The sequence below is a fragment of the Dipodomys ordii genome, unplaced genomic scaffold (assembly GCF_000151885.1).
Source record: "Dipodomys ordii isolate 6190 unplaced genomic scaffold, Dord_2.0 Scaffold23, whole genome shotgun sequence".
In the NCBI taxonomy this organism is placed as follows: Eukaryota; Metazoa; Chordata; class Mammalia; order Rodentia; family Heteromyidae; genus Dipodomys; species Dipodomys ordii.
Genome location: NW_012267239.1, coordinates 9113212 through 9134748, shown reverse-complemented (window position 1 = coordinate 9134748; position 21537 = coordinate 9113212). Strand labels below are relative to the sequence as shown.

The 21537-nt window shown below is 44.1% G+C and overlaps 1 protein-coding gene across 1 annotated transcript in view; it reads left to right on the top strand.

The window, feature by feature from the left end:
* The window catches only part of Suds3 (suppressor of defective silencing 3 homolog (S. cerevisiae)), a 38042-nt gene extending 34065 nt beyond the window's left edge, over window positions 1-3977 (top strand). Inside the window, exon 12 of the mRNA XM_013014293.1 lies at window positions 833-3977. Coding sequence (XP_012869747.1) covers window positions 833-931 — 99 coding nt within the window. The 3' untranslated portion in view covers window positions 932-3977. The remainder of the gene's footprint in view (window positions 1-832) is intronic.
* Window positions 3978-21537: the final 17560 nt, after the last annotated feature.

Genomic DNA, 21537 nt, shown 5'->3' with positions numbered 1-21537 from the left:
AATGGAGATGAAACTGAGAATAAGCTTTTGTAAAACCTAAAAACTGAGTTGGGAGGAGGAGATATTTCTGGAAGCCTGTTTATATAAGTTTCCAGCTCTTTTACAACATTCTGCTTGCAGCCTGTTACAGAGAGCAGGTGAGTCAGGGATGCTTTAGGGGGAGGAGCAAGGGACTTGGATGTCAGGTACCAGCACCACATGGACACAAAGAGCTGTGGCCTTGCTGACCTTGACCTCTTCTGTAGAGCAGGGCAGGCCATGACAGGTAGTCCATACTTTATAGTGCTGCCCGGTACACAGCATAGTGTCTGGGGTATGGTGGAACCCTGAACTCCAGTCCTGGCCTAGGCTGCTACTTGCTGGTGTGCTTGTTGACTCTGGCAGTCCTGTGCTGCCTGGTGTACTCTGCTCTGCAGAAGGGTGTGTCTGGTGGGGAGGAAGGCTGAGCCTACAGGCTTTCAGCTCCCATCAGCATCGGCTGTTTGGTGGGGGACGTGAGGAGGGCAACTACCACAGTATTAACAGGCTGTATGACTTGGAAGTTCCTTGAGGAAAGGACCCTATTCCCAGATTTGATTGGAAAGGTGATGTTCATAAGTATGTCTCTAGATCTCTGTGCTGCCTGTTGTCTCATCGGGGATGTGGGAAGGAAGATTGGGAGAGCAGGTGCAGGCTCACATCTTTTTCCTGCAGCAGCGAGCCTTTAGAGTGTCTTGTGGAGACAGGCTGTCCAGGCAAAGGGGACCCGCGTTCTGGTCATACTCTCCTGTCTGGGCAATTTGCCTATCAGTGTTGAGCCTCTCTCATCTTGTTCCCTCTGCTGCCCCCACAGATCTGGGTGAGAAAGACCAGCGACAGCACCAAGATGAGGATCTACCTGGGCCAGCTTCAGCGCGGGCTCTTTGTGATCCGCCGGCGGTCAGCGGCTTGACTTTCTGCAGCGTCTCTTCTCCCCAGACCCTTTTTCTGGAGTGCTTTTCATTTTTGGTTTGTTTTCTTAATAGAAAATTCTTAACTTACCGGGAATAGCTACTTCCTTGGAATGGAGGACACTTGGCGGATCCTGCCAGGCAGGCTGTGGCTGGCCACTTCCGTCCCTGCCACTCCTCCCTGCCTCGGCCTCCACCAGACGTCGGGCACCACGGGACCCTTACTGTCAGGAGTACTTGGGGGTTTGATTTACGTTATTTGTATTTCTTTATTTTGTGCTTGTACTTTGACTTTTTGTTCAAACCTTGAGCTTGAAGGGAGAGCTGTTTTCCTTACCCTTAGGTCTTTCTATCATGAAGACGAGCAGGAAAGGATCCACTGAACAGTGTATTTCCCTGTTTGCATCTGATGAGTGGATCACACATCTCCTTCCCTTGTTGGGCCCTACTCACTGTGGCCCCAGAAGCCTGGGGCAAAGGACCAGGCAGAAGGAGATTGGTTTTCCTGGCTCTTGGCCTTCTCAGAGAAACAAATGCTTGTGTAACAGCTAGCACGTGCCATATATTCCACTGGCTGTCCGGAGACTGTGCATCCAAGTAATTGGGACTGGGGATCTGACATTTTATATCCCTAACATGTTGAAGTTACCATATTTTAAATATTATTTAATGCACGTGATTTATTCAAACATGTCTGCTCCTCCTCAGGCTAGTACAAGAGGCAGTAATTTCCAGTTTTCATTTGTAATTCTTTCCTCTCCCCAGTTCCCAGGTGGCTAGAAATGTTGCATACCTCGGACCAAGCGTCTAAGTATGCTCTAGTTAGCAGGGCAGTGAGGCTGGTAGTGCAGTAGTTGGGGATCTGTAGACTCCTTTATAAGTCAGGGTCACTGGTGCTGATGCCATGGCTGGGTGTCCCTCTGTCGGACACATAATTCACTGGGAGATAGGGCTCTGCACATGACAGGATGCAGCTAGAGGATAAAGAATCTGTTGTCACACAACTGTTAGTACCTCTCTGGGCACCTTAGGACGTCCTTGTAGTATTCCCTTTGGTCAGGCCCTTGGATGCCATTGTTGTCTCGTGTTGTACATAGCCTACAGCAAGTTGTGGTGACAAGTGAATTGCTGACTCCTAAGTTCTGGCTTCCACAGAGACCAAACCTTTCTGATTGGGTAAAGACTTGTACAGATAGGTTTTCATTTTAATTTATGCTTTCATTTTTCTCCCTGGTATTGGCAGGATAAATGATGTTGTTTATCAGAAGTTGTCTAGGTGTTCACTCTATTTCTTCCCTGCCCCTCTCCCATTGTTACCATGTTTACCACAGTGCACCATGACCAGAGGAGGAGCAGAGGCTCCTCCCCTCTTGACCGTGCTTGGTGGCCCAGGCTGTGATTGAGGATGTCTCTTGCCACTGGCATATGTAATGTTGCTTGCCAGGGTGCTGCGGTGGGAACTTAGTTAAATATGTTTAGTATGTTTTGCCATCGGAGGTTTTAAGAGAGATTTCAACCTGTCACCTCCCTTGTCTTCCCACACAGTACATTTAAGTGTGTTGTGGCTAGGGTCCCATTCACGGTCAGAGGGTCTGCGGTAAAGCAGTGGCATGTTGCCTTCTGTTCCTCACTTGTCTGAGTGCAGCCTTGTGTTTTGGTGAAGTCACCCTCGGCCTGAAGGCTGGAGGTGGCCACTGCCGCCCTCTCAGTACCCTCAGAAGCCTCAGTTGTGACCCAGTAAGAGGAGGGGAAATGCAGACTCAGGACAAACCACAGTGAATTCCCTCACCCTGAGGTAGGAATACAGCAGCCAAGAGGAGAGGCCTGTGAGTGGATATGGTGGTTGTCTGTGAGGGATGGAACACAGCTGCAGGGAATTCAGACAGACTCCTAGAGGAGAAGAGGCTAGGAGGCTGTTCTCACCCCACAAGGTGAGAACCCTTGCAGTCAGCCTTCAAATCAGGTGAAGCCCCAGATTCAACTGTGTCAAGCAAGGTGGCCTTTGGAAAAATGAGTCCAGACAAGTCTGATCAAGAACCTGCTGGTTGGTTGGTGTGGCTGGAATCCTAGCTACTCGAGTTGGAGAGCCGTGGGGTTGAATTCAAGGCCAGCCTGGGCAGAAGTTAAACTCCATCACAATCAGTAAAGCTGTGAGTAATGGCATGTATCTGTCACCCCAGCTACCTAGGAGGCATACATAATAGCATCACTGTCCAGGCTGGCCTGGGCAAAAACGTTAAGACCCTATTAAAGAAAGAAAGCAAAAAAAAAAAAGATGAAGGGCATGGCACAAGTTAGATCCTTTGCCTAACAGGTTCAGGTCCCTGAGTTCAAATCCCAGTACTGCCAGCAAAACATGCACACATTTTCTGTGAGCCATGCCTCCAAGTACCACATCCGGTGTTCGTTGAGGATGTTGTGTGTCCTCTCTCAAGCCAGGGTCTTTGTGAACAGTTTGCAGACCGGTTTCTGTAGCTGTACAATGCCAGGGCATTTCTATTCATTTGTATGCCAGTGTTTTGGATGTCTTAACTACCTACCTTAAAAGTTTTCTTTTTGAACTTCTGACTGGGTAAGATCCTCACCACTGATCTATGAACGGAGCCTCATGAATTTGTGTAGGAGGTCCTGGGTCAGTGCTGGGTGGCTTTTCTACGTGAAATGAGGAGGGGCAGGGTTGGGGTAAGGGTCACTGCTTTTTTTAACCTGACTGGTGTGGGGGTGGGGAATCTTCTTAACTACAGTATTTTTCTTTTAAGCCTTGAATTTTTTGCTAAGTAATTTCCTCCTTATTTAAAAATTTTGTCTTTATCTGGGAATTTGAAATCTCAGTATTGAGTGCATCACCAGTTTTTCCAAAGAGTCTGAACCATTTTAATGCCAGAACCTGGTAAATCTGCAGCCATTTCAAGCAGCTGATGAGCTTTTTTATACATTTTAGGCTTGTTACCATTAAATGTCTCGAAAGGTGAATGTAAATTGTAAAAAAGGATAGGGTTTTTGTTTGTTTGTTTGTTTTAAATAAACTTTCCAAGAGAAACAATCCAAGGCTTGTTGTCTCCATTGACTTGATAAGTGATGGAATGAGGTTGGGTTTTCCTTTCATTGATGAAGCTGGGGGAGAGGGAGGGGTGGACTAGACCTGGGCTCATTACCAGGGTAGAGTCAGATAGAGTAGCATGCCTGAAAGCCTAATACTCAACCCCCTAGGTTTATAAAGAGCAGTTGCAAAGGTAATGCGCTGTGTAATTGTTGGAGAGGATGAAAGAATCTAGTGAATAATGTGGAAATGTAATTGGCAGTGGAGAAGAGAAAGTAAACTCGCGACTCATCCTGTTTTTGTCTGGCGTGCATTGTGAGGTGGTTCTCTTGGTCTTGAGAGCCCAGCCATCCCTGCGTTGGGGACAAGGCTGCCCTTGCTGACACACGGCCCTCCCTCCTGGGCCTACCCAGTCCAGTGATGATGCAGTGGTGGGGGGGGGGGTGGGGCCGGCTCCATGTCTGTGTTACACATTAGGGCAGTGGGGAAGCACTGGTGCCTACAAGCAGAGAAAGTGCACAGACCTGAGCTGACATTGATAAAATGTCCCAAGGTGAGTTCATTCCTGTCACTTGGTACCTGGATCAAAGTGATATTAGAAGGATTCCCCTGCCCCCCCCCTCCCCCCCGGCTTCTTTTAAGATCTTCTCTTCCCAACTAGTTTTCTTTTCCTCCTAGAATTGCTGTAGCTATGTCTGGAATGCTCCCCAAATACTCATGATGGTAGCTTAGTGCCCAGCTGGGGTGCAGTTGGGAGTTGTGTGTGTCCTGGAAGGGCATCCATCCCAGGGCTGGCCCAGCCCTGCATCCTGCCCTCTGCCCCGTGAGCAGCTTGTTCTACTAGAGCTCCCGGTTCTGATGGAATGCAGCACCAAAAAGCAGCTGACCTCAAGCTATAAAACCTTTGAACCTGAACTTTCAAGCTTTTTTTTTTTTTTTTTTGCCAGTTCTGGGGCTTGAACTCAGGGCCTGGGCACTCCCCCTGAGCTGCTTTTGCACAAGGCTAGCACTCAACCACTTGAGCCACATCTCCACTTCTGGCTTTTTCTGTTTATGTGGAACTCAGGGATCAAACACAGGGCTTCATGCATGCTAGGCAAGCTGTCTCCCACTAAGCCACATTTTCAGCCCCTCAAGTCTTTTTTAAGTTCTCACAGATACTTTGTTACAGTAATGGAAGGTTAATTATCACATGGTTTCTTTCGCACTTTTAGAAGAGCCAGGTACCTGGGACTGATGAGGGATTGGAGAGCAGGTGTGGCTAAACAAGAGGTCAAGCCTCACAGACTCCTGCTTGTTGCCAAGGAAAAGGAGGCCCACCTTGTCCTGAGCATTTCATATGTACCAGATCCTCATTTTGGGGCCTGTATAGCCAGGTAATCCTACCTACTTGGGAGGCTGAGGCAGAAGGGTCCCACATTTTAGGGCCCAGCCTGGGTTATGCAGTGAGACCTTACCTCAACAACAAAAAATGGAAATGGCTGGGAAGGTGGCTCAGTGGTAGAGGGCTGGCCTTGCATGCCTGAGGCCCTGGTTTTGAATCCTCAGCACCACATAAGCAGAAAAAGCTGGAAGTGGTGCTGTAGCTCTAGTGGTAGAGCACTAGCCTTGAGCTGAAAAGCTGAGGGACAGCGCCCAGGCCCAGAGTTTAGGCCCTACAACCTACAAAAAAAACAAAAACAGGGTTGGGGGGGGGGGAAGAAGGGCACTAGACAGAATGAAGCATAATCACTATTTCACACTTTAGATATAATGTGAGATTTACATTAGCTACAGGAATTTAGGTCTTTTCCAGAATAGATTCTCCCCACTGCCCCTTTCACTGCCACTGATTATTAAGAGAAAAAAAGAGTAGGTATGCTTGTGTTCAGGAGGCTTACTAGATGAGACACAGCATCAGAAACGAGATGCTTAATCCCTTTACCCATTTTCTTTAATCTCTAATCTTTTATTTCAAAGAAGATTCAGATCTATAAAATATGGGAAGGCCAGCAACTAGAATCTTAATGATTCTGCCCTTGATTTCTCAGCAGCTAGAGACTTGGCAGTGTGTTCTGTTTCTTCTGTAGGGTTGCCTTGGGTCTGTCGGTATTTGCCTCTAAATGCTGTGGGACAAGCAGGGGGTTAAAATAAATGACAGCCCAGAGCCTTTCCAAAGCAGTGTTCCCAGCCCTGTGGGATCTGCAGCACAGATCACTGCAGAGCTGAAGTCAGAGGACACTCCAGGCTAGCAAGCCCCTCTCTCTAGCTGATAAGACTAGCAGCTGATAAGATTAGCCCCTCTATTTACCCACCAGTTCTCTTCATAAACAAATGTTCTAACCAGCTTAGCTTTGGACATCATAATTTCTGTGGCTCCCAATTTGAATGTCTATTAATTACCCCCTCCAGTGTGTGTGTGTGACAATCTCAGTAGTAGCACATATAAGCACCTACTATGTGTGATTGGTTAAGTCTTGATTGCACACCTCAGTGGATTGAGAGAGGCCTAAGAGATTTGTAAAACAAACTTCAGGGTATGCCAGGATGCTCCCAGAGATGATTAGATCAGAGTGCTCTAACCTAATGAACGGTTTAATCCACTGATGGCTTAAAAGTTTTGAGGGGGTGGATGTGTGAGAGGTGAGGTCTGACTGGAGGAAGGTTGTTAGGAGCGTGGCCTCTGGCTCCGTGTGTTGTCCTAGCCCCTCCTTTGTGTGGTTTGACTCTGCTTCCTTTCTGCCATAATGTGAGCTGTTCCACCATGCCCCTTCCCCTGCCAGAATGGGCTGAAGCCGGGAGCCTAGATAACACCTCTTGTTTTTGTCACAAGCAAGAGAAGGTCTTAACAGCTATGTGCCAAGTATTTTGCCCATATATATGAACCCAATCCTTGTAACAATCCTATGGCTAGGTACTATTGTACTTTCTAATTTTGTAGTTGAAGACATAGAGAAACAGCTTAAGTAATTTTGCCAGGATCACAGGAGCTAGTAAATGGCAATCTGGGATGCTAGGCCCCGGCCACCTTCATCATGCTGTTCTGTGATGTGTGCATAGCTCAAGGCTGAAGGCAGTGTCTGCTCAGTCTACAGAGACTGTCCCTGTCGCTGCTGATGCTATTTGTCTACTATCTGTACTTGGATGCTGTTCTGAATGCCAGATCCTAAGGGACCAGAACAATTTCAGAAAGCTTTAGAGATCATGCTAAAGATTCAGTTCCTGCAGAGGGGGTTGTGATTGTGCAAGGGACCGAGCGGGGAAGGGTTATGAAGTCCAAGTGCAAGCACAGCAGGAAAATGACTTACCCATTTTTGTCTGCTGTGGATGAGGGACTCCCATTTATTTGCCAACCCTGATTTACTGTTCATTTTGATAAAACAACAGGTCCAGCAATGTCAAACCACTCAACTGAGGGCATACGCTGGTGACAGGCAATACCCCTGCTAGGTAGGGCCAATAGCACCCAGCACATGGCATTTCCCATCTGATGTCTTTGGCCCATCGGTGGCTCTGTGGTTTCTTCTCAGCCTCTGTTGTTCCTATAGAGGAGGTGATGGAACCCTGGGTCATGATCCAGCCACTCTTCAACACTGGGGCCTTTACTTAAAATTTCGATGTGTTTTGCTGTTAGGGAGACTTTCATATTGCAAGTCTTGCATGCCAAGAACCTCACCAGCCCAGGCAGGCTTCCTCTTCCATAAGGAGAGGAGAATTGTCCCTTCTCCATAATGCTTAGGGTTTGATTTATTGTGGACAAAACACTTCAAAGTGGTATTTGGGATGTAACTCCTTAGTACGTCTTTATTGTTTCCATTATCCTTGGGGCAGAATCCCCACCCTAGAGGACCCTAGAAAACTTTGCTCTAATCCCAGACAAGATAGGGACTCCTTGCCATGATCATTTTAGGACCCCTGCAATCAGTTGTTTGAGATGCTTTCTTCTACTTGCCATGGTCAATTATGAGCTTGAGGAATGAATTAGTTATTGCACTTGACCCAAGTGACATTTATTGAATTTGACATCTTAGAAAATGTTTGAGGTTCTTTTGGGTCGGGAAGATTCTGAAATCAGCAGGCTGCTTAAGAGCCACATCAACAGCTAGGATTGGGAGAACTATGCAGAAGAAATGGCTTGATGAGTGAGCAGTCGTGTGTGTGTGTGTGTGTGTACTGGGGCTTGAGCTCAGGGACTGGGCGCTGACCTTTAGCTTTTTTTTGCTCATGGCTGGCACTCTTCCACTTGAGCCACTCTTCCACTTCCAGCTTTCTTCTGGTTAATTGGAGATAAAGGATCTTATAGACTTCACTGCCCGGGAACTATAATTCTCAGATCTCTACCTCCTGATAATTAGGATTACAGGTATGTGACTATTACTGCACAGCTGAGTGGGACTCTGTGTGTGTGTGTGTGTGTGTGTGTGTGTGTGTGTGTGTGTGCAGTATAATTGAGTGAATGAACTTTGAACCTGAAAGTCAGTTTACTCCCCGCTAGGACCTTTGTCCTTCCATTGTACTTACCTTCCTGCCTTCCTTTTTTTCTCTCTCCAGTCCACCCATTCCCCTCCCCGCCTCCCTTTTATATCGCTAGTGCAGTGGCTCATGGCAGTCCTGCAGTAGCGCTTTCCAATTTCACACTTACATGCTCCTGAAAGTACTCACAAACTAACTCGCATGTAAAACCAATAAAGGGAAACAGCACACATTCCTGTTAGATAGCTGTTTGGTTTGACTTGCTTTCTTCTACTCTGATTGCGCCTCTTCTCTTAAAAATGGTTGCTCCAAAAAAAAAAAAAAAAAAAAAGGTTGCTCCACCAGTAGTGGAGCCCTGTATAGTGCATTAGTACCAGGAATGAACAACGGCTCTTTATTGAGCACTGACTGTATGCCTGGGGAAGGTGCTGTTTTTGTACATTGCTTATTTATCCCATGTCTGGGTTTTGTTTGCTTGTTTTTTGGTTGTGAGAATTGAATTCAGGGCTTGGGTGCTATCCCTGAACTTTTTTTGCTCAAGTATAGCGTTCTACCACAGTGCCACTTCTAGTTTTTTGTTTTTTGTTTTTTTTGGTGGTTAATTAGAGATAAGAGTCTCATAGGGACTTTTCTGCCCTGGCTGGCTTGGAACCATGATCCTCAGATCTCAGTCTCCTGAGTAGCTAGCATTACAGGTGTGAGCCACCAGCACCCGACTTATTCTATGTCTTTTTACAGATAAGGAAATTGAGGCTTGATAAGGGAAGGTATTTGCTTCTGTCTGCTGTGGACCAAAGATTTCCATTTATTTACCATCCATGACTTACTTTCCCCTTGGCTCCCCCACATCCTCATATACATTGTGAAAGCCCAAAGGATGCGTTATTGTCATCTGAATCAACCTCCATGTTTTACCCCAACAAGGAATGAGCTTGCCTGATCTCACAGCTGACCAATGCTAGAGCAGAATCTTGAACTGAGCTCTTACATTCCTCAAAATGGAGAATAATCCTACTCTTGCCAGAGTACCTACATAGAGGGGCTTGAGAGGTGGCTTCGAATTTCAGCTCTACTGCTTATATAGCTGTGTGATCGTAGACACTCACAAAACCTCTCTGGGCTTCTGGCTCCTCACTTAGGAAGTGGGAATAGTAACAGGATAAAATGGGATTGTGTTCAAAGGAGCAGAACGAATATCAGGCTTGAAACAAGCCCCAGGTCATAGGAGAGATTTAAAAATGGAACCCACAGAGCTAGGCACTGGTGGCTTACCTGTAATCCTAGCCACTCAGGAGCCTGAGATCTGATGGCAGTTCAAAGCTGGCCAGGGCAGAAAAGTCCTTGTGAGATTATTATCTCCAGTTAAGTACTGAAAAACCAGAATGCTAGCCTTGAGCACAAAGAGGCTCAGGGACAGTGCCCAGGCCCCCTGAGTTCAAGCTCTACAACTGACCAAAAAAAAAAAAAAAAAAGAACCCACACTGCTATCAGATCAGGCTGAGTGATAGTTGTCCCAGGGGTTGTGAGAATTCAGGCCCACCAGCTCAGGTCCCATCATGCCTTGCAACTAAGCCCTGGCAACCTTCCAAAGTTTCCTCCCCCAGGGAAGGCCAACAGAAACCACAAGCTGCAAACTGACTCACTGAAGACAAGATGTTCCAGTGTCCAGTCACCTTCGGATCCCATCCCCTGGCTTACAGGATCTTCTTTTGTCTCCAAGTCTGAACTCCAGTATGCTGCACTCCAGTAGACTGTAGGTGCCCATTAAATGCTCACTGAATATTCGAGTGGCTGGCTACAGTCTCCTTACCCGTCAATGCAATGTGGTAACCTCTTGCTGGGACAAAGTCACAGAGGCACAAAGGGATCCCCAGAGTTGGCCACACCAAAAAAATAGTAACCCACTTGTTATCTCCTTTTTCCATTCTCAGAGATGATTTCACCTTGTTTCGCTGATTATTTTAGTGTTTGAACATCTATGTCCAAATGGTCTTTATTAGGAAAGCTCCGTTCAGTTCTAGGCATTACCTATTTTGTTCCACCTGTGAAGGGCATTCCCCATTCTTCCATTGTGGTTCTTTCATTACCTTGGTTAGGTCAATATTCTGTGTGTGTGTGTGTGTGTGTGTGTGTGTGTGTGTACTTGTGTGTGCCAGTATTACAGCTTGAACTCAGAGCATAGGCACTATCCTTTAACTATCTTTGCTCAAGGCTGGTGTTCTACCACTTGAGTCATTGCTCCACTTCTAGCTTTTGGTGAGTAATTGGAGATAAGAGTTTCACAGACTTTCCTTCCCAGGCTACCTTTGAACCACCATCCTTATATCTCATTTTCTGGAGTAGCTAGGAGGATAGTAGGCAGGCTTAAATTTTTTTATCAGCAAATATTAATTCTTCAAAATAATATGCTTCATTATGATATTTTTATACATGCGTATAATCTACTTTGATCATGCTCACTGAAGCATTGAAAATACTTATTGCAAAGCCACGGATTTCAGCCTGAAGTTATGTCAGTGGCTTTTAACTACAGACAAGTTTCACAGTGGAGTGTCAAGATTTAAGAGAAGGGATTTACACACATGGACCTTGAAGGGTCTGAATGTGTGTATCTAACACAGTGCCTGTGGGTTTAACTGCATATATGTGGAACAAACAGCTATCTCAGAAAATGAGCTTCTTACAACCCAAACTTACCTTTGGACTGTGGGTGAATTGAGAAGTATGAAAAATGTTTAGCCTAAAGTACATTTAAATATTCATGACTATTTCAAAGCCAAGCTGTTGGAAAGGCTAAGCCACCTGGAACACAGCTGTGAGAGTACAATGAAGCATCTTGATAAATCAGAGTCCTACACAAAGCTTAGAGGAATATTCAGAGGTGACCTAGTCCAACCCCCTGTTGCACTGTGATAAAAATTTGGGGAAATTTGGCATGTCCATTACTAGTGAGATTAAATTAATATTCAGAACATGGACTAAGGTCTTCCCATCTGGAAGATAATTATATTTAGTGTTAAACAAGTTATTTAGGGTAAGGAATTATTCCGTTTATTTGCCACCTGACCTCTTGCAGTGCAAGGAATTGGCAATTGGGTAGCACCCTTATCACTACTATCCCCACTGCACCTGTGGCAGACATTACCAATCAATCATGGCCCACCTTCTCTCTAGTTCAGACATGAGATCTCAGACTCCTTTTCCTTCCTGTTCCTGGTAGCCACTAGCAATTGCCTGGGAGGTAAGGAGCACAGCAGATGGAATACAGGGGCCACATCTGCTGGTGGCATTCATCACCAGCCTCAGTTGAACATGTTACTTTAGCAAGTATTGATGTATTCATGGTCTCTCCAGAATAGACTAGGGAAGAGATGTTTGTGTGTGTGTGTGTGTGTGTGTGTGTGTGCGTGTGCGTGTGCATGTGTGTGCATTCGTTGTGTGTATCATAACATAAAAATTATCTTAGTAATTTTGTTTTGGTTTCCCAAATCCCATGCTTGTCCTGAGTTTTAAATTCCAGGTTAAGAGCTTTCTTGAACTGAATTGCTCACTTTACATTAATGTGGTTACATCTGGTGAATTCTAAAGTAAAAGTCAGCAGATCACAGCTCACGGGCCAAGTCTGGCCCACCACTTGTTTTTGTAAATAAAGTTTTATTGAGACATCACCAGGCCCATTGTGCTGAGCATAGTCTATGGTGATTTTTCTCCTAGAAGGGCAAAGCTGAGCAGCCGTGACAGAGGATGCTGGCCTCTGCAAAGACTTGCTGTCTGCTTCTTTAGAGAAAACATTTCCTAATCTGGCTTTAAATGGTCACTCCATGTTTTTGGCTCTAAATGATTACCTATCATTTTGTCCATGTATGCTGAATTCCTTTAATAACCCACTTACTATATTTCAGTCCAGCCTTCTTTGCTCAATTATACTCATAAGGCCTCCTGAGCAATGTTAAGTTCCCTGTTTCCAATGAGATGTGTTATGTAACTACACTCCACACTATTTATTGAGCACTTCCTATAGCCTAGGCAGTGCCAAGCACTGTATGTAAATTGAACGAACAGACTTGAGCTTCACAGCTCAGAAAAAAGTAAGCGAGCTGCTTGGCTTTGTGCCTGGCATTGGTAAGTACTCAATTATTATTTTTAATTTTGTAGCAACACTACAAAAGGATAAGTATTATTAAATAAAGACTTTAAGTAGATTAGTGGGTTATTGGGCTGGTAGGTGGTTGAACTAGATTCCATCTCAATTTGGATGGATTCCAAAGCTTGTGATCTTTCAATAATAATAATAATACTATATGATAATATGTTATCATATATTATTATAATTATTAAAACTTGTCTGTTTCTGTAACATCCTCCTGACTTAGCAGTGTAGTAATCTGTCCAATAATTAGAACAATGGTCATTATATAAGTATTAGTAAGTTTTCTCTCATCATCTTTAGGGAACTGGTTCTAGGCCCCAAGTATCACAATCCACAGATGCTCAAGCTCCTTATTTACCTGATATGTAAATGTAATGAACAGCTATAATGTCATTGTTTAGAGAATATTGACAAGAAAGAAGTCTGCATATGTCCAGCACAGATACAACCATTTTAGGTCTAAGTAAAGAGTGTATTATTTGTGTCTGGTTGAGCTACAGAAGCAGCATATCTTTCCCTATGTCCAAATTTGTATATACATGCACACCTACCTGAATAAAGAAAGGTTCCTTTGAATGGTGGTGCGGATTTCCTCAGGTGATCATTTTCCACCTGTATGTCATGTATATGCTCATGTCCACATATGTATTATTGTGGATTATTAGGTTAACTATTGATTGTTTTTTGAAGATGAAGAAACTGAGGTTGAGAAACCACTACACATCTGGTAAGCTCTTGATAGCCTAACTCAGAGTTGTGAGGATTAGAAATACTTTATGCCACACTACTATGACAAGCCACCAAGACATGTGGCTGAGTTGACATGACCCAGCAGGTCCTACAATAGACATTTACAGAGCACCCCTCCCATTCATGCATGAACTATTCTCTATCCATGATACTTGTTATTGTCTTCCTATAGTGAACTTCTTCTCCAAGTTCATGCTGGTGAATTGGCTACTATTTGGTGTTCATTTCATGTCCTCGGTAACAGATCTTTGGGGTTGCTTTCTCAACTCCAGTGTATTTGAAATCTTAGATCTTATTTAATGTACCTCTACACCCTCATCTGCAATGGAAAGCTCACCTGTTTTTTTGGGGGGGGTTCCGGTCATGGGGCCTGAACTCTGGGCCTGGGTGCTGTCCTTCAGCTCTTCAGCTCAAGGCTAGCGCTCTACCACTTGAGCCACAGCGCCACAGCTGGCTTTTTTCTTTTTGCTTATGTGGTGCTGAGGAATTGAACCCAGGGCCTCAGGCATGCAAGGCAAGCGCTCTACCACTGAGCCAACTTCCCAGCCCAGCTCACCTGTTTTATATGACTCCTAATTCTAGTGAGGATGTGAATGGGATCTCAAGCATGAGGATTTGTATTCATAGAGGATTTTCAAAAAAAGTGCCATTCTGTGGCGAGGGCGTCAAACCAGAGATATTTTCTTTGTCTTGAATTATGAATTTTAAGAAATGGAATTCATTTGAAAGAGTTTTACATGGAGAGATGTGTGAGCTTCTCCTAAGTCATCAGGTAATATTGAAAAACTAGGCTAGTCTGACTGGGAGCCTCCCTCTCTGGACAGAGCTCTTGCTCTCCTGTCGACAGAGATGGCCTGTGTCATGGTCATTGTCCCCCCACACCATGTTGGAGCCATGTCAGCTACTCTCAAAATGCCCCCTTTTCATAACTGACTTTAGCCTTCTGTCCTTGTGGGTCTTTGAACTTGGACTTGTACATCCAAGCAAGAGAGATTACAGCAGGACCTAAGAAGGGACAGAACAAACAAGATGAAATGAGCCTGAACAGCATTTGAAGTGAATTCATGAAACCCTTAATTTCTTGATCTTCTGTATTCTAAAGGAATGTCCCTTTAGACCAGGGCTTGGGCAGTTTGAAATAAGCAGAAATGAAAGAAATGCTCTTTTCTTTTTAAACACACACATGCATCAGTATAGGCTGTGATCTCCACCTACAGAGCAAAGGTTAAAAAAAAATAAAATAAAAAATACTAGAAGGTTATGGCCTAAAGGGGAATAAAGCCCAGTTGGGCTTCCAGAGTAGCATTTCAGCACCATGGACAGCACCTCATGGCCAATTTTGACTTTGATCATTGCCTAGGGAAACATAAATGGTCATGTGGTACTTAACAATGATGATACAGTCTGAGAAATACATTGTTAGGTCATCAGGTGATTCTGTATGCTGTGGACATCAACAGTGTTTTTTTTTCTTCTGATAATTCAAGTTTGAACTCAGGGTTTGGGCCCTGTACTTTAGCTTTTGTGTTCAAGGTTGGTGCTTTACCACTTGAGCCACAGCTCTACTTCTGGCATTTTGCTGGGCAACTGGAACTAAGAATCCCTTAGATTTGTCTTCCCACACTGGCTTAGAACCAAAACCCTTAGATTCCAGCCTCCTGAGTAGTTAGGATTACAGGCATGAGCCACCAACCCGTCAGAGGCTTTTTATTTTATTTTATTTTTTTATTGTAAAGATACTATACAGAGGGTTACAGTTACATGAGTGAGGTAATGAGTACACTTCCTCTTGAACATTGTTACCCCCTCCATTGTTTTCCCCCTATCATCCCCTCCTTCCCTCCCTTCCCCGAGGTTCTTTTTTTTTTTTTGATTGTGATTAAGTGATTACATAATTTCCGGAAATTCACAGTATTGTGGAATAATGATGCTCATTTAAAGTCACAAGTTCATTCTCACTTTCCTGGAGCAAATTGTCTATCACAGTCTGTAATATATAACGGTGCTCACATGTTATATACCATATATGTGATCAGCAGCATGGGGATATTTAGTAGTGGTTCAACCAGATGAGTGGGAGTTCTTTGTTTCTTAAGTCCTGTTAGTTTTGTCATATCACCTAACATTTGGATTTAGCATCCACTTATCAGGGAGACCATGTACTGTTTGTCTCTTCATTCTTGGCTTACCTCGCTCAACATGATTCCTTCTAGCTCCATCCATTTCCCTGCAAATGCCATTATTTTGTCATTTCTAATGGATGCATAATATTCCATTGTGTATAGATACCACAATTTTTGGATCCATTCATCTGTCGTGGGGCATCTGGGTTGTTTCCATATCCTAGCTATTGCGAACAGTGCTGCAATAAACATGGAGGTGCACGTGTCCTTGTATATTGGTTCCTGTTGTTCAGGGTAGATGCCTAGAAGTGGTATGACTGGGTCATAAGGGAGGTCAATCTTTAGCTTTCTAAGAACCTTCCAGACTGCTTTCCAAAGTGGTTGTATAAGTGTACATTTCCACCAGCAGTGTAATAGGGTTCCTCTTTCTCCACATCCTCTCCAGCATTTGTCGTTGGCTGATTTGTGGATATGGGACATTCTGACTGGGGTAAGGTGGTATTTCAGGGTTGTCTTTATTTGCATTTCCTTCACCACCAGGGATGATGAACATTTCCTCATGTGTTTCTTTGCCATTTTGAGAAGTCCCTCTTTAGTTCCCTTGCCCATTTAGTAATTGGTTTGTTAGGTTTGGGAGGGATTAGTTTCTTGAGTTCCCCGTCAGAGGCTTTTAAAATGTCCGACTGTCACTCTTAGAAAGGGGACTAATGAAAGAAAGAATGGCCAATTCTGTCAAAATGTTAGTTCTCAGGACATGTGAATGGTTTTGTTTGTGATTTTTTTTTTTGGTTTGTTTATTTTTAAGGACCGGAAGGTGATGGGAGTTGTGTTTCTTCCTCTTGAAAGCTTCAGATCATTCACTCTTTGCTTCCTGTGCTGCAATACCACCAGTGCCCAGGGTGGGGCAGTTGAGTAGTTGGTGATACTGAAGACATGTTCACCTCTTGTGGCTACACAACAACTCATCTCATGGGGAATGCAGTGCTGATGGGGAAGGCTAGAGCCCTTGGTCTCTTTGTGGATGGCAGGCTTTGTTTGGGTTATCTGAAACTGCTATGTCTATCACTTCCTCCCCACTGCTGCCTGGGCTGGCTTTGTTTGCAAGGAGAATAAATGAAACAGGAGAACCAGGTCTAGTATGCTCCCCACCCCCACATACACAGCGCAATGCAAAGTGTACTTCCCCCAAAATGAAATGCATGGCCTACCTCAGACCCCAAGTGAGTCCTTGAATCTCAGATCTTCAGCTACACAATTCTTGATGGTTCTTTGGCAGAAAACTAGATGGCAGTTAGATCTTGTGAGGTAGAGTAAGAAAGCCCCTTCCAGGCCCATACTTCTTCGTATGAGTATCTCTTCTGCCTTTCATTACTACACAGTTGGTTGGCAATCATGCCCACCACATGTTATGAAAACATGGAATTTAGTCTTCTGTGTTGGTGTACATCCAGACTATTCTTTCAATGTGTCATCAATATAAGAATATACATGAGATATGAGACATGCTATATTGGGTTTTTGCTTGTTTTTGTTGGTTTTTGCCACTTTGAGCCACAGCACCACTTCCAGTTCTCTGGTGGTTAATTGGAGATGAATCATAGACTTTCCTGCTTGGGCTGGCTTTGAACTGCGATTCTCTGATCTCAGCCTCCTGAGTAGCTAGGATTACAGGTGTGCGACACCAGTGCCTGGCTTAGTTTTTGTTTTTCTGGAGATAGAATCTCCCTATGTGGCCCAGGTTGGCCTTGTGATCCATCTGCTAGGGTTACAGTCATGAACCACACACCTGACCTTATATATACATATATGTATAACATATATGTGTATGTATGTATGCATGCATGCATGTATATATATGTCCAGCTCTAACTGATACATTTTTATTTTACATGTCTCCATTGGGAATAGGCACATTTCAAGGACTCTGTAACTCCACGTGACAAGTGACAACCATACAGGATAGAATGGTCCCAAAGTACACGATAGAGAACAGCTCAGAGCTACCTCCCAAGTAGGGAGTGTCTGTTGACCAATCCCTGTTGGTGATTGGTTGAGAATCACTATTGGGAACATCAAGTCTTAGATATTCTGGCCCATCCTATAACCCAAAGACATCTGCAGGAAGCCATCACCATACACAGGAAAAGTCAATAGGTCACCTTTGGCAATAAGAGGTGGGGTAATGGCAGTTTCTGCTCTCCCCAGTTGGGTGATTGAAACCTCTGGCCTTAGGCCATGTCACATTAGTTTTTGTCTCAACATGAAATACTGCCATACACCACTGTTTGGTTTGACTGCTGTATGGCTCTAGGAGGCGCCACTCACCTAGGCTTTCTAGACTGCAATGTATATGCAACCAGTGATACCTGAACCCCCCTCCCACCCCCATACAAAGACTGCCGGCTCCTCACCTCTTACTATGCTCATCACTTTGGAGAAAGAGTAAAAAAGAGCATTCAAGCAGACCTCTCCACTTGGACTTCGCTACGACAGTCTGTCTGTTAAGGGTCACTAATTTGAAGCACCTGACACCATTTCCTTGCAAGCCAGCATCATGAGTAATCAGCACAAGCCAGTGCCTCCAGGGCCCTGCAATCACTCGGAAGGACTCAGCTTCACGCCGGCGGCTGCTAATTTTAGCTTGCAATCTGCAAAGGGTATCAGCGCGGCTTTGTGCCAAGTACCCTCACAGATACAGCTTGGAAGTGGTTCTCCCCAAGACGGGGAGCTGGGTGAGAGCAACTTCTATGGCCTTCAGCCTTTTCCATTAATGATGTTCTTGCCTCTCCCCCAGCCCTCAGCTGGCTTTCTGCACTGGGCTTCCTTTCTGTGGCTGTCCCTTACTTCTTTGGGTGGTGACAGTTGAACAATGCCAGGTACCCACCTTCGCCATGCACTGACTCAGCTGCTCCAAGTTGACTTCTTTCCTCTTGCATTGGTTGCTCTGTGGTAAGAGACAAGCCATGATAGTAAAAAAAAAATCAAATGGATCTGACTGGTAGCATCCAGTTTTTAAAAAAATGACTTCAAGCAGATGCAGGAAGGAAGTCATTGAATTAATTGAATACAGCATGAAAAAAAAAGAGCAGCCCAGAGATCTAGCATTCTTTATGCTGCCTGCTTCAGATGTTGAGTTGAGAGTCTGAAAGTTCTAGAAGCTCGTTCAAGGTCAGGACAGGACTAGCATCCCCATTGGAAGAACTAGGTCTTTTCTACCTCTCCAGTTTTCTGCATCTGGCATGTGACTAACATCCTGCAAATGGATGTGGAATGAACTGGTGTCATCATCTTTTTTTTTTTCCTCTCCCGGGGCTCGAACTCAGGGCCTGGGCTCTGAGTTTCTTCTGTTCCAGACTAGCATTCTACCACTTGTAGTGCCTAAAGTGGCACTGTGGATATGAGAATCTCACAGACTTTCCTGCCCAGGCTGGCTTTGAACCTCAATCCTCAGATCTAGGATGACAAGCATGAACCACTGGTTCCCAGCTCCAATGTCTTTTATAAAATCCAAATTATATAGAAGTAAAAATGCATTTTTTCAGGTATCTACATAGTGTGCACTCCTTGTTTTTGCAAATCTAGTATCCATTGCCCTTCCCTGCCATGTTACATTTCTCTCCTGAGCTTGGGAGAAGCATGTGATCCCATCATAGCCAATCAGAACATCCCATCCCCCTAGCCACACTGATTTGCTCAACCATTGACATGTGACTCAGGCCAGGTGCTCCAAAGCCAGAGAGACTCAGTTATGGGGCTTGCATTTCATCATGTGGTCCCCAGCAGGCTAGCACCAGGCTGAGTGTGGGGCCAGGACAGAATGCTAAAAAGAACAGGGCCAAGTTTTAGTAATGGTATTGACCACAGACATCCATTCACAACTGCAGCCAGTGTCTGTCTCTGGATTTTTCAGTGAAGTGGGCTGAAAACAACGAAAAGATTCATTCTTGAAGCCAAAGGATAAAGTTGGTTTGGATGCCCCTTTGAGTGAAGCAACCTCAGATTAATTTCATCTATTTAACATCTAATTTCATCTATTTCATCTAATTTAACATCTATAGTTCAGAAGGTCATTCTTTCATGAGCTCAGGGAAACTGGCCCCTCTTTAGTCTCAGAGAACAAGCATTGATTACTCTAACCCTAGCATGGCAATTTTGTTTTCTTTGCCAAGAATTTCCTTGGGCATGAGCAGGTGATATAACCTTAGGGAATGAGGCCAGGAAGGAAGTTTGCTGTGTGGACTCTGGGACATGTTCTGTGCTAGAATAAAGAGGAAAAATAGAGAGGCCTCTTTTTGCCTTTGAGCATGTCTGTGTGAGGATATGATGGCTGGATCTGCAGTAATTCACTTGGGATCATGAAGAGTCGTTGGAGAATAAGAGCAAATGTGCCAAGATATTCTTAATGCTATCTTTGAACTGCCAAGTTTCATTATTTCTAGGCTTCAAAAAGACTTGATGTGCTGTGATTTTTAAATTCAATTTTCACTTGGAGGTCTTGTTCTTGGCTAATTTTCTCTAGAGTCTTTGACTCTGAAAACTCAATTGAAGACTAGCCTACTGTAGGCTAATTAAACTAGAACAACTGTTTTTTTTTAACTTTAGCACTGTTGATACATTGGACCATAGTTCTTTGTTGTAGGCACTATCATATGCATGTAGGAACTCAGCAGCAATCCTGCCCTTCTACTCACCAGATTCCAATCATGCCCTGTGCCCAGTAGTGAAGACTAATGTATTTTTAGACTGCCAAAGCTGTCTAGGAAATACAACTCTTCCTGAGAACCACTATGCCAGAACTACTCTACAATTATTTTAGAAAAGAAATGTTTGCAGTATTCTGGTTCATTTTTACATGTCAACTTGACTGGAATATGGGCTGCCCAGAGTGCTGGTAAAACATTACTTCAACTCATAGAAAAAAAGATGAGGGAAAAGCAGATTGGTGCTGCTTGTTTGAGTTGGTATTGGGAATCCTGGTTCTTTGAGCTTCAGCTCCAAGCTGGTTCTTGGAACTGAATTGTATCATTGGCTTTTTTGGTTTCCAAGCTTGTAGTGTGGAACTTACTAGTCACCTAGATCACATGACTAATTTCTATACTAAATTACATACACACAACACCCCTGCCCCACATATACCATGAGTGGTAGAAATAGAACTCTTGTGCATTGTTGGTAGAAATGTAGAGATGGTGCACCTGCAATAGACAATGGTTTGAGGGTTCTTCAAAAAGAAGTACCATACAATTTGGCAGTTCTGCCCCTAGACATATACTCACATTCATAGCAGCATTCTTTACAATAGCCCAAAGTGGAAGCAACCTATGTATCCATGGATGACTGAATAAAGACAAAGCACTAGAATATTATTCAGCCTTGTAAAGGGGTGATGCTACAATGTGGGTAGCCCATGAAAACATATCTAAAATAGACAGATTCAGAGAGATATGGAGTAGAGTAGAGGGTATAGAGGAGAGCTAGGAGATAGGAATAATGGGAAATTATTGCTTGATGGCACAATTTCTATTTGTGGTAATATTTTGGAGCTAGAAATCATGGTGATGTTCCACAACGTTGTGAATGTTAAGTAATACCACTGAGTCATGGACTTAGAAATGAGTTAAAACAGCCACTTCAGTGTATATATTTCCATAGTGAAAATAAGTAAATAAATGAGTAAATAAAACCCGAAATGTGTTCAAGTCATAAACTTTTCCAGGTGTTAAGTAGCATTTGGCACAGTGATTACCAAAATGCCATGGCATATGATGGAACAGCTGAGGGGAAGTTGTGAGGGGAAGTTGTAAGTAGAATCTGGACACTTGTTTTTTATTCAGTAAGGTGAGGCTCAGCTGAGTTCACAGACACTTGTTTTTGGATTTGCTATGGACCAGGTACTGTGCAAAGACCCTTCTATAAAGACTTTGCTTAGCTCTCCCACAAAGAACCTCATGAAACAGGGGCTCATAGAACCCCACTCAGAGAGAGAGAAGAATCCAGAAAGCCCTATCCCATCTGGACTCCATGCTTTTAAATACTGGATGGCTTTTTGCTGAGATTTAGAGCTAAAATACTTCTCTCTGGATTCAAGAACCC